General features: G+C 38.6%; 1 protein-coding gene across 7 annotated transcripts in view; it reads right to left on the reverse strand.

The window, feature by feature from the left end:
- The window catches only part of ccdc57 (coiled-coil domain containing 57), a 164619-nt gene that overhangs the window by 95799 nt on the left and 55099 nt on the right, over nt 1-13721 (reverse strand). For all 7 annotated transcript variants that reach the window (XM_059948591.1, XM_059948590.1, XM_059948587.1 and 4 more), the window contains 3 exons: nt 10462-10563; nt 9613-9770; nt 5788-5862 (listed from right to left, as the gene is read on the reverse strand). In XM_059948591.1, the coding sequence (XP_059804574.1) occupies nt 5788-5862; nt 9613-9770; nt 10462-10563 (335 nt within the window). The remainder of the gene's footprint in view (nt 1-5787; nt 5863-9612; nt 9771-10461; nt 10564-13721) is intronic.

The following is a 13721-nucleotide window of genomic DNA, read 5'->3' on the forward strand; positions in this document are numbered from 1 at the left end:
CCTGCTGTAAGCTCTAACAACCCAGACTATCCACACGTTCCCAACCTTTGTGTCATCAGCAAACTTACTAACCCATCTTTCTACTTCTTCATCCAGGTCACTTATAAAAGTCACAAAGAGGAGGGGTCCCAGAACAGATCCCTTCAGAACACCACTGGTCACCAACCTCCATGCAGAATTCAAAACAACTACAACCAGCCTTTGCCTTCTGTGGGCAAGCCAATTCTGGATCCACAAAGCAAGGTCTCCTTGAATCCCATGCCTCCTTACTTTCTGAAAGAGCCTTGTATGGGGAAACTTATCAAATGCCTTACTGAAATCCATATACATTACAACCACTGCTTTTCCTTTATCAATGTGACTTGTTACATCCTCAAAGAATTCAAACAGGCTTATAAGGCATGACCTGCCCTTAACAAAGCCAAGCTGACTATCCCTAATCAGATTATGTCTCTCCAAATGCTTATAATTCCTGCCTCTCAGGATCTTCTCCAACAACTTGCCTACCACTGAAGTCAGACTCATTGAGTTATCTCTACTCCCTTTCTTGCACAAGGGAATAACATTTGCAACCCTCCAGTCCTCTGGTACTTCTCCCGTCCCTATTGATGATGCAAAGATCATCGCAAGAGGCTTAGCAATCTCCTCCCTCGCTTCCCACAGTAGCCTGGGGCATATTTCATTCAGTACCGGTGACTTATCTAACTTAATGCTTTTCAAAAGCTCCAGCACATCCTCTTTCTTAATGTCTATATGCTCAAACATTTCAGTCCACTATAAGTCATTTTAGTCAGAATATTGGTCCCTGTATTCTTGCCATGCTACCACACCAGCAAATGCACTATAAATCTCATTTATAAACACATAGAACAACTCAGACTATCCAGTAATAAATGCTGTCATCAAATTTTAAAATAGGAAGGGTATGTGAGTCCATAACAGAAGCTAGTGTTCACAAGGATGGCATCTAATCTCTGCTGGTAAAGGAAAAAATATACATCTAGCAGAGCATTATCATGTTAAGATTCAGAAATCACTAATAAGGTAGGCAACAAGCCAATTAATTTAAATATCATCCACTTCAATGTGCTTTTCCATATCTTTTCTAATATCAAAACTTCAAAACCAATACCTTTTGTCAGGACAAAATATTCTGTAAAACTTCAAATGTACAAGTTGTAAGAGTTTATTTAATGTCAAATTTGTAGTGTAAATGCCCATACTCTGCTTGCAAGCACAGATGGAAGGAATGTAATGAATGTAGAAACACTACACAAGGTAGATGACCTGAGCATTATTTACTTGTACCTGATGGAAACTTGCTGGTATATTTTTACAGCTTATATTTCCTGAATTACAACAGTGACCACAATTCAAAAGTATTCATTAAGTTGTACAAGGCTTTGATATCTTTAAAATTGCAGGTACCATAAAAATCAGAATTTCTTTAGCTTCTTCCGAAACAACTTGCTAATTATATCATTACTTACATTTTGATATTTGACAGTTTTTAACAATTTGGTCAAGGTTCCTTAGTTGAAGAGGGTAACAGGGAGATACTGGGTCTCTATGAATGTGCCAGTGCTTGCACAGGGTCTCTCAAAGAAAGACTATTGCTGGGTCAAAGAAACCTGAAGAGTTGTAATCCAGGCCTTCTATTGAATTGCAGTACCTTCAGTTTCAGAAGTTAATTTGAAGATATATGCGTTATCATGTAATATAACCTACTTGATTTTGCTCTTTCTCCTTGTACTTTTGTATCAACTTGCTGAAAGTAAAAAAAAAATAGCTTTGCTTAAAAAATACTATAACAGATCATTCAAGTGCAGCAATGTAATTGTGGTCTGAAAGAAAAGTTCCTGATAAATGTAGCATGCAGTATTTACAGTCCAATATCGAGCTACAGGATTTAAAACTGCATAAGCTTTCAACTCCACTCTTAGACAGCAAATTCTGGGGCATTTTGAGCAAAGAATCTGGCCTGACACTGCAACGTCAGGAGCTTGCTTGTCCAAAGTATGTTTTTTTCTAATGAAATGTTAAATGCACACACTGCTTTTCAGGTGAATGTAAAATATCCCAAGGTACTATTTACAAAGGAACATTAAAATCCTTCCCATGCATGGCTATCACAGTTTCCTTAAACCAAAACAAGTTATCTTTGATTTAATATCGAAACAGGTTTGGATAAAACATGACTGACCTAAAACATCATTTCTATTTCTGTCTCTATTGATGCTGCCTGTGCTGTTGAGCAAGACCAGCACTTTCAATTTTTATATTTAAATATTTATCTGTATCCCGGGCCATGACCTAAATAAGCTGTGAAATATTTGAACCCATTTTTAAGGATATGAGGATCAGGATATAATTCTCCTTATTTCTTCCAAAATAAGATGTAAGAAAGTTAAACTGACATCCATTGAAATAATCTATATAGCTCTGGTGTGATAACTATATCTTACAAATAAATGGATATGTATACATTATGAGGTTGATAAGTATTTTGAAGATTTTCTTTACTCTTTAAGTCTCTACATAAAAGTACTTTTCAATACTTAAAGGGAGATAGTAAAGTTGCCAGCTGATGGAAATACAAAATTCACGTTGACCTTGGAACTGCGTGAAATACCTCTCTATATATAAAATCACTTCAGGTTTCATTTCACTCATTTTGACAAGCACTTCGTTTTCTCTCTTGGTGCCTTAAATAGTGATCACTAAGATCCTTCCAATTTTTGTTGGCAACAAATTATTTATAATTGGAGCCCTCCAAGTAGTTCAGTTAGTTAAGCCATAAATAGCTGAGCCATAAATATTTAGAAGGCTTCATGGTCAATATAGAGGTTATAATAAATTTACAAGAATACAGAGGTGCAGTAATAATAGTATGGAATTTTAAAATAATGAATATATCTAAAAAGGAAAGTACTAGAAAAATAGGAAGAATGAAAGCCAGTCAGTAACTTGAATCTCTTAGCCCGCATCAGAGGGTACTCTACTGCTGGTGGACATATTAGTGATAATGCTTCAAAACTTCCGTTGTTTTGAAACTGTCCCAACAGATTGGAATGTGACAAGTATTTCAGTTATTTAACAAAGAAGGAAGAAAGAAAATAGGGAACTGCTGGCCAGTTAACTGGATATCAGTTGCTGGTAAAACACTAGAATTTATTACTGAGGAAATGAAACAGGTACTCAATACTAAAATATTAATCCAGCTAGTTGAGTGGTATTGCAGCAACAACCTTGTACCCAATGTCAGTAAGACAAAAGAACTGATTGTGGACTTCAGGAAGGGTAAGACGATGGAACACCAAACCAATCCTCATAGAGGGATCAGAAGTGAAGAGAGTGAGCAATTTCAAGTTCCTGGGTGTCAAGATCTCTGAGGATCTAACCTGGTCCCAATATATCAATGCAGCTATAAAGAAGGCAAGACAATGGCCTTATTTCATTGGGAATTTGAAGAGATTTGGTTTGTCAACTATAACACTCGAAAACTTCTATAGATGTACTGTGAACAGCATTGTGATAAGCTGCATCACTGTCTGGTATGGGGGGGGGGGGGGCACTGCACAGGACCGAAAGGAGCTACAAAAAATTGTAAAGTTAGTCAACTCTATCTTGTGTACCAGCCGCCACAGTACCCAAGATATCTTCAAGGAGAGGTGCCTCAGAAAGGCGACGTCCATTATTAAGGACCTCCATCACCTAGGGAATGCCCCTTCGCATTGCTGCCATCAGGACGGAGGTACAGAAGCCTGAAGGCACTCACTCAGTGAATGATGAACAGCTTCTTTTCCTTTGCCATCTGATTCATAAATGGACATTGAACCCATGAACGCTACCTCACATTTTTAAAATATATATTATTTCTGTTTTTGCACTATTTTAATCCATCCAATATATACACACACACACACACATACACACACACACATATATATATATTTACTGTAATTGATATACTTATTTATTTATGTTATTTTTCTTTCTATATTATCATGTATTGCATTGTACAGCTGCTGCTAAGTTAACAAATTTCACGACACATGCCGGTAATAATAAACCTAATTCTGATTCTGAATAATTAATCTGTTCTTTATGAAGTATTTGTATTTGTATTTCATAGGTTACTGGATAAGATATCACAAAAAAAGTGAGAAAAGCAACACACACAAAATGCTGGAGGAACTCAGCAGATCAGGCAGCATTTATGGAACTGAATAAACAGTCGATGTTTTGGGCCGACACCCTTCTTCAGGGCTGAAAAGGAAGGAGGAAGATGCCAGAATTAAAAGGTAGCAAGAGGGGAAGGAAGGTAGCTTGCAGGTGATAGGAGAAGCCAGGTGGGTTGGAAAGATCAAGACTGGAGAAGAAGGAATCTGATGAGAGAGGGGAGTGGACCATAGGAGAGAGGGAAGGAGAAGGGGACCCGGGGGAGTTGATAGGCAGGTAAGAAGAGGTAAGAATCCAGAGGGGAGAATATAAGAAGAGGGGAGAGTGAAGATTTTTTTTACTGGAAGGAGAAATCGATATTCATGCCATTAGGTTGGAGGCTACCCAGACAGAATATAAGGCATTGCTCCTCCACCCTGACGGTGGCCACATCTTGGCATAAGAGGAAGCCATGGACCGGCATGTCGCAGTGGAAATGGGAATTGGAATTAAAATCTTTGGCCACCAGAAAGTTCCACTTTTGGTGGATGGAGCAGAGGTGCACAACAACACGGTTCCCCAATTTCTGATGGGTCTCACCAATGTAGAGGAGGGCGCATCAGGCGTACCAGACACTATGGACAACCCCAGCAGATTCACCGGTGAAGTGTTGCCTCACGTGGAAGGACTGTTTAGGGCCCTGAATGGAGGTGAGTGAGGAAGTGAATGGGCAGGTGTCACACTTTGGCCACATGCAGGGTTAAGTGTCGGAAGGGAGATTAATGGGAAAGGGTGAATGGACAAGGGAGTCACAGAGGGAGCGATCCCTCTGGAAAGCGGAGAGAAGGAGCGACATAATGATGTGTTGCTGGTGGGATCCCTTTGGAGATGGAAGTTAAGGAGGATGATGTGTTGGATGGGGAGGCTCATGGGTTGTTAGGTAAAGGCATAGGGAACTCTATCACTGTTAAGGCAGCGTGAAGATGGGGGTGAGCATAAACATTTAGGAAATGAAGGAGATGTGGATGAAGGCAGCATCGATAGTGAAGGAAAGGAGATTCATTGTTTGAAGGAGGAGGAAATCTCTGATATTCTGGAAAGGAAAGCTGCATTCTGGGAACACATGCAGTGAAGACGAAGAAACTGAGAAAATCGAATAGCATTTTTACAGGAGACAGGGTGGGAAGAGTATAGTCAATTAGTGTCAAAGGTTGCATGGGATAGAAATTGGTATTGACAGAAACAAATGTACCTTTATCAGGTTGGCAGCCTGTTACTAGCGGAATCTGTGTCAGTATTGGGCATTCAAAGGTGCAGTATCTACATTTAATGACTTACCGTAGACTTACTTACCAATGTATTTGAATGAAATTTCCAACTTGTTGATTAAAAAAAGGCCCTATTAATGTGTTGCCTCAACATGCTGACTTTCTTAAATTACAGGGTACTTAACCAGAATATTTGAAGTTTTAATTGAAATAGAGAAAGTTTTCTAACAATTTTGGCATATTCAAAAATGCAGTCTCTTATCTTGTGAATGCTTCTGAGCTATTCTGATAACGTTCTGTACCTGACCTAATGTTAAAGTATATTTTAGGAAAATTTACTTTTAATAAATTTACTTACTTTCGTTGGAACATTTCCTCTTCATTTTTCAAGCTAACTTTCATTCTGTTTATTTTGTCCTCAAGTTCCTTTATCCTGATAAACAGATAATGAGAAACTCAGAATTTACTATATTCCGCACTAACTCGGAGGTATCTTCAACTTCCAGTTTACAAGAAAATCAGAACATTTGTTTCTACCTTGTCAGAGAATAACAAAATAAAAATTGTAGTTCGTGTTACCTGGGCAACATGTTACCTTGCAACATTTTCAACTCTGTATACAGATTATATAACATGTATCTACAAAATATACAACAACTAGCCAAAAGATTAAATGTAATTGAAAAAAGGTAATGGAAGTCAAACCTGAAGCAAATAAGTGTTTAATTATACCAACAAAGGACAAGAGGCCATATATTAAGGCAAATTTTAGTTCTAAACACACAAAAGTAGCCAAACCTTACCATTCCAGCTTGATGCAAAGATTCAAAGAATTCTGCAATGTATTTCTAAAGTGTGAAATGTGAGTTGAAGTGAATGCAGAAGGGTGGGGGTGTATTTGCTTAACTTTAATTATATTTATATATACTTATCTCTAATCCTTTGTGGTTTTATTGTATATAAGACTCAAGATATTCACAGTAAAGTCACAAATTTGGCTCCTGAAAGTCTAGATTGATCCAACAAAAGCCTTTGGAAGTCTTAATGCTTAACTCATTTGTCTGCTTTGTATATCTCAGATCTCATCCCATAAAAAAGATCTTTGCATCAAACACAAACAGATTGATATTTCCTAATAACTGCAAGCTGGTTCTCTCGTGGATTTCCAACTAGTGAACAGGATTGAGATAAAGTATAGAAAGGATTAACAGGGAGCAAAATGGGATGTTTGTAGACAGACAAGCAGTCACCTGACATATTTCATGACAAGGAATGTAACTTCTGTGCAGTTCTGTCATAATGTAAGGCTGACACAAGATAAATAAAGATGATATAGACCATATAACCATATAACAATTACAGCATGGAAACAGGCCATCTCGGCCTTTCTAGTCCCTGCCGAACGCTTGCTTTCACCTAGTCCCACTGGCCTGCACTCAGCCCATAACCCTCTATTCCTTTCCTGTCCATATAGCTATCCAATTTTACTTTAAATGACAATACCGAACCTGCCTCTACCACTTCTACTGGAAGCTCGTTCCACACAGCTACCACTCTCTGAGTAAAGAAATTCCCCCTCATGTTACCCTTAAACTTTTGCCTCCTAAGACAGAACTACATTCTTGCATAAGGCAAGGGGATGATGGGACAAGCAGTATTTTCAGCCTGTGGCTACATTGGAAGGTTAGTTGGACTCTGCAGACCCTGCTTGGAGATCAATATGTCAAAGTGGAGACTGAAGACAATGAAAGGAGCAGGCAAAGCTTGGCCATAAAAGACAGCCTGTCAGCAAAGTCACTGAAGTCAGGCAGGGATGACCCAGACAGTCACCAAAAGGTGTTTACTGACTAGCCTCTGAGAGAGGAACTATAGTTAGGAAGGGATTGCCTGGCTAGTTCCACAGGATTGGAAAATTGCAAATGTCAGTCCACTCCTTAAGAAGCAAGGGAGACAAAAGACAGGAAGTTGTAGGCAGGCAGCATTGGGAAGATGTTGGAGTCCATTACTAAGAATGAGGTCTTGGGCTTCTTTAAGGCATATGATAAAATAGGCTGAAGTCAGCATGATTTCTTTAAGGGAAACTCTTGTCCGACAAATCTGTTGGAATTCTTTGAAGAAACACAGGCAGGATAGATAAAGGAGAGTAAGTGGATGTTATTTATTTGGATTTTCAGAAGGCTGGCATTATAGAGGGTCCAGAGGAGGTTCACAAGAATGATCTCAGGAATGAAAGGGTTAACAAATGAGGAGCCTTTAATGAATCTGGGACTGTAGTCACAGGAGCTTAGAAAAATCAAGGGGGGATCTTCTTGAAACCTATCTAATATTGAAACACCCAGATGGAATGAACATGGAGAAGATGTTTCCTGCAGTGTGAGAGTCTAAGACCAGTGTGCTAAGACCTTGTATCAGAATATAAGGACATCTCTTTAGAACGGAGATGAGAAGAAATTGCTTTACACAGAGGGTGGTAAATCTGTGAAATTCATTGCCATGGATGGCTTGGAGACCAAGTCACTGAATATATTTAAAGCAGAGATTGATAGGTTCTTGATTAGTAAGGGTGTCAAACTAGGAGAATGGGATTATGGGGGATAAAAATCAGCCATGATGGATTAGCAGAGCCAGTTTAATTGTTGAATGGCCTAATTCTACTCCTGTGTCTTATGGTCTTAGAAACCAGAAATTCCTCAGTGGATCATCAGCTTATAGATTATTGATATGGCTGGAAATATGTGGAATTAAGCTTGCAGATTACACAGTGATGTCAGGTTGCATTATACTTCTAAACACTGAAATCAAAATAATAAATATTCTTGCATTGTCATTAATAAATCCTTGGGCTGTATTATTGCAGAGTGATAGCAGTTTAATCTCCGCCAGTAGTCAATCTAATTAGGCTTAGTAGACAGACTCCTCCTACAAATGAATTAATAAGTTATTTTAATGTTGTCTTATTAATTAAGATCAGCAGACTTGGCATTAATTCAGAAAAACTGCATTCAAGGAGGGTGAATGATTAAGTCAGCACTGAAGGAAGCTGAGTGCAAAAAAAGACTTTATGTAAGTGTAATGTGGTCCAGTTCTATGGCTTATTTCCATTTTAAAGAAAACAACTAGTGATCTGCTCATTGTTTGATGAGTGTGGTTTATTGGGCACTGAACTCCTAGACCAAAGTCACTCCATTCCACAGCATCTGTAAATACAGTAATCAGTAAATGCACTGCACAGTCCCACAGGATTCTATGGCATTTGGCCTGGTAAGCCACTCAGTTGAGACAGTTGAACGTTGCCAGCAACGTTCAGACAATGATTTGCAGCAGTTCCATGCAGTAGTTCACCACCAGCTTTTCATGAGCATTTGGGAATGGGCAAAAAAATCTTGCCTTGTAAGCCCTGGAAAATTAATGTTTTCAAAATTCACTCCCACTCGGCCCAGTAAGACACATTAACAAAAAGATTCTGTTAATCTAATTCTAAATTGAACCTTACATACTGATTTAATTCCCCAGGAACTTTAGGAATATCAGCGTTAGGGATGTTAGGATATGGAACATTTTTATGCTCTATGTTACCATCAAGTCTACTATGTCTCATTAATGTGTACACTTCTGAAACACAACAAACATGCTCTGACCTCTCTAAATGAGGTTCCCAATTCCAGTTAAGTATGGAAAAGTTGTAAATCTATTCCCATCGGAAGCTAATCAAAAATGTCTGAACCTATTGAATCTTTTAAGCTTTAATTTTATTTGACTACAGCTCCAGGTGAAAGGCCAGTGTTAATCTTCTTACATCACATATGTCACCCATTTTAACTTTGTAGACATAACCAAGTAACAAAATTCAGCAAACTACTGTACATCCACTATACTACAACTATACATCAATAAGACATTTTATAAGGATACAGAGATACCTAAAATGTTATTTTTTTAGAAATTAGGTTTCTGTTGCTTACACTATGCATCCATACACAGTGGCTTTGATTTAAACACTACTTCTTCTGATAATGTGGATTAGTGAATTCAATGGAACTGTATTTCACTATATATGTGGACCAAGCTCAAAGGTTCAGGAATGTCCTTCCCCCCTGCCCCCTCACCCCCATCCCCACATAAGAGTCGTATCTCAAAGATTTTCTAAAACAAAACTAAAGAAGCATTTTCACCAATGCATTACCTGGCATCTTTTAAGGCAATTACATTTTTTAATTCAAATTCTTTTCTTTGAAGTTGTTTTGCCATTTGGTGGTTTGTTTTCTCTGCTGTCTGAAGTGATTCTGCAGCCTTTGTTCCTGTTTCTTGGAGCAGCTCCAACTCTTTTGACAAAAGTTTCACCTGTGATAGTCAATTATAACAGTTAACACAGAAATATTCTTTTTGAGTTAAACTATAGCTATTTCTATTTGAACAGTAAGAGTTACTAAATAGAGTTTGTGACTAGTTAGGTATAATTTAAATTCCTATTGCCAAACCCCAAAACTTACATTTCTCTGAACACTGGATTTTTACACAAATTGGCTTTCAAATTCTAAGCTTCTCCAGATATCAAGACCAAGTATTGCCCTGGACTACACCATTGGAATCAGTTTGTGGTATCCCTGATCTGCTGTGTAGTAGATTCAACTGTGACAACTTACTATGTTTGGCTTGTTACTATTTAAACTTTTCTTTCAGCTACAGACACCTTTGTTTTCTATTTTCCCTGCATCTTATGGAAACCACCAACTTCACCATTTGAACTTTTACTTTCCTCTTCTTTTAGAAGCATATCTTTCAACACATCCTCTGATTGTACTAACTACCCTTCAAATATTATATTCACTTCCCTGCCATACTTAACAAGGCAACAAAACCTTCATTCAATACACCAAACTTTTCCAAATATTATCTGAACTTTTTTTAGAGATCATAAAAGCTCAACAATTTAGAAATAATTTCAGAATGTACAGGTATTTCAATGATAGTTCACATACAGAATGAAAAACTCAGAATACCATCAAAATGGCAATGAAAATTCTCAACAAACCTTCAATTTATTGCTAAGTACCACATTATTCATTTCATCTCTTCGGAGTGTAAACTCATGTTCTCGATGTCTCATCTCAGCATCAAATTCTGCTAACAACTCCTGGAAGTAAACAAAGAGTAGAAATAGATATTGAAATAGAAATAAGCCCATAAGACCTAGAAGCAGATTAGGAAATTCCGCCCATTGAGTCTGCTCCACTAGTCCAACATGGCTTATTTATTATCCCTCTCAACCCCATTTTTCAGCCTTCTCCCCATAACCTTTGACTCCTTGCCTAGTCAAGAGTCTATCAACCTCCACCTTAAAGATACCCAATGACTTGGCCTGCACAGCTGGCTGTGGCAACAGGTGAGGTATTAGAAGATAGTCAGAGGATAGTCAATGTTGTTCCACTGTTTAAAATTACCCATGAAATTACAGGCTGGTGAAGGTAAAGTTATTGGACTGTATATATGAGTATTTGGATAGACATGGACTGAATACGGATAGTCAGCATGGCTTTGTACGTGGTAAGTCATACCTAACCAATTTTGCAGAGATATTTGAGGAGTTCAAGGGTCAAAGGTTCATTTATTATCAAAGGATACAACTCTGAACTTCTTCTTTTCCAGGTAGCCATGAAACCAAGAAAGAAAAGAAAGGCAGTACAATCATCAAATGGCACGATTGTGTGTAGTTTTGGTCACTTATCTACAGAAGAGATGTAAATAAGGTTGAAAGAATAGAGAAGAAATTTACAAGTATGTTTCTGAGTTTGGAGGAAGTGAGTTATATGGAGAGACTGAATAGGTTTGGACTTAATTCCTTGAAACGTAGAAGGTTGATTGGAGATTTGATAGAGTATACAAAATTATGAGGGTTATTGAAAGAGTATCTATAGATAGCTCGAGGCGAACATGAGGGGAAATTTCTTCACTCAGAAGTTCATGAGAATGTGGGACAAACTACCAGTGCAAGTGAAGCATGTGAGCTGGATTTCAATGTTTAAGAGAAGATTGGATAGGTACATGGATGGTAGGGTATGGAAGGCTATTTTCATGGTGTAAGTCGATGGGAGTAGGCAGATTAAATGGTTCAGCACGAACTAGATCAGCTGAAGGGCCTGTTTCTGTGCTGCATATCTCTACGACTCTTTAACTGTCTATCCTGCCTGTTATTTCCTCAAAGAATTTCAACAGATTGGTTAGGCAAGATTTCGCCTTTAGAAAACCATGCAATTTTGCCTATTTTATCATGTGCTTCCAAATACCCCGAAACGTTATCCTTAATAATAGACTCTAACATCTTTCCAACCACTGAAGTCAGGCTAACAGATCTATAATTTCCTTTCTTCTGCCTCCCTCCCTTCATAAAGACTGGAGTTTCTCAAAGACATTCGCAATTTCCCAGTCCTCAGGAACCATTCCAGAATCAAGTGATTCTTCTAAGACCATTATTAATTCCTCTATAATCTCTTCAGCTACCCCCTTCAGAACCCTGCATTGCAGTGCATTTGATCCTGGTGAGTTATCTACAGTGGTGCTAGAAAGTTTGTGAACCCTGTAGAATGTTCTCTATTTTTGCATAAATATGACCAAAAATGTGAGCAAATCTTCATGCATCGTTAAAATAGATAGGTAGAGGCCAATTAATTAAAGTTTAAAGTCTGTCCCGAGCCTTATAGGCTCATCAGGCCGGTGCCTATGCCGGTTTCCATGGCGTGAAGCGACTGAGAGTACGAGACTCCACTCCCCTACCCATCCCCCCCCAGATAGGAAGCCAGTCTGTCACGAGGGTAACCCCCAACATTTTGCCAGTACCCATTTTCAGCTGGATGGGCTGGAGCAATGTGTGGTTAAGTGCCTTGCTCAGGGACACAACACGCTGCCTCGGCTGGCCACGAACTCATGACCTTCAGATTGCTCGTCGTTGTGCCTATCCCTCGAGGTCGAGGATGATGGTCTTCGTTCTGTTGATCTATTTATGGGCTGTCAAGTGGCTTATGAGTCCAATCTTGGCTTTGAAAGTTCTTCCGCATTCAGGACAGGTAGTTCCAGATGTCAGATCGGGGTTTGGTTGTTGCTGCCTCTCTTTCCATTTTCTTCTCTTTTCTTCCAATTCTGCACATCTGTTGGCTTCGAACATTTCTGTTCCTTCTCAGATGATGGCTTGCCAGAGTTTCCTGCCCTTTGCATTGGTTTCCCAATTGTTGATGTTGATGTTACATTTCTTCATGTTGGCTTTTAAGACGTCTTTGAATCTCTTCTGTTGTCCGCCTCTTTTACGTTTGCCTTCTTTAAGCTGGGAGTAGAAGAATTGTTCCGGCAGATGTTCGTGTTTCATCCGAGCAACACGGCTGCTCCATCTTAGTTGGTTCTTGATGACATAGGCTTCAATGCTTGTTGTTTTTGCTTCATTTAGCACGCTGACGTTGGTTCTTCTATCTTCCCAGCTGATACTTAAGATGTTTCGAAGACAGCATTGATGGAACTTTTCAAGTGCATTCAGATGTTGTCGGTATGTTGTCCAGGTTTCTAATGCATACGGGAGCATTGGGATTACCGTTGCTTTGTACACTAACATTCTGGTGTCTGTTTGGATGTCACGGTCATGAAAGACTCTTGTTTGGAGACATCCAAAAGCTGTTCCAATGCATTTAAGACAATGTTGGATCTCGTCATTAAGGTCAACATTGGAGGAGAGGTGACTTCCAAGATATGGAAAGTGGTCCACATTTTCCAGGGTTATTTCGCCAAGTTGAATTGATGGTTCTATCCGATTTGTCTCAGTTGGTGACGGTTGGTAGATGATCTGAGTCTTCTTGATCACTAGTCCAATGCCCTAACCGCTTGGCCATGCGTCACAATTAATTAAATAAATAACACAAAAACATTATACTTGTTCATTTATTTATTGAGAACAATGTTCCATTCTTGAAAACAGTAGGCTCTGTCAGTAACCTGACTTTGTCTGTTTTTTTTTTATAGGGCAGGGCACCTCTAACACCCACATCTCCAATCTCATCTCATTGATTAGAACACATGACTCCAAATAGCTTTTGTAGGAGGCAAAATCCCAAAGGTTCACATACTTGGTCCAACAAATACATATAATATTGGATCATTTTTCTTATTAAATAAATGAACAAGTATAATGTTCTTGTGTTATTTATTTTATTAGGTTTTCTTTGTCTTGTTTTAGGACTTCTGTGAAGATCTGATTACACTTTAGGTCATATTTATGCAGAAATATAGAAAATTCTACAGAGTTCACAAACT

This window comes from Hypanus sabinus, chromosome 23 (assembly GCF_030144855.1).
Source record: "Hypanus sabinus isolate sHypSab1 chromosome 23, sHypSab1.hap1, whole genome shotgun sequence".
Classification (NCBI taxonomy): domain Eukaryota; kingdom Metazoa; phylum Chordata; class Chondrichthyes; order Myliobatiformes; family Dasyatidae; genus Hypanus; species Hypanus sabinus.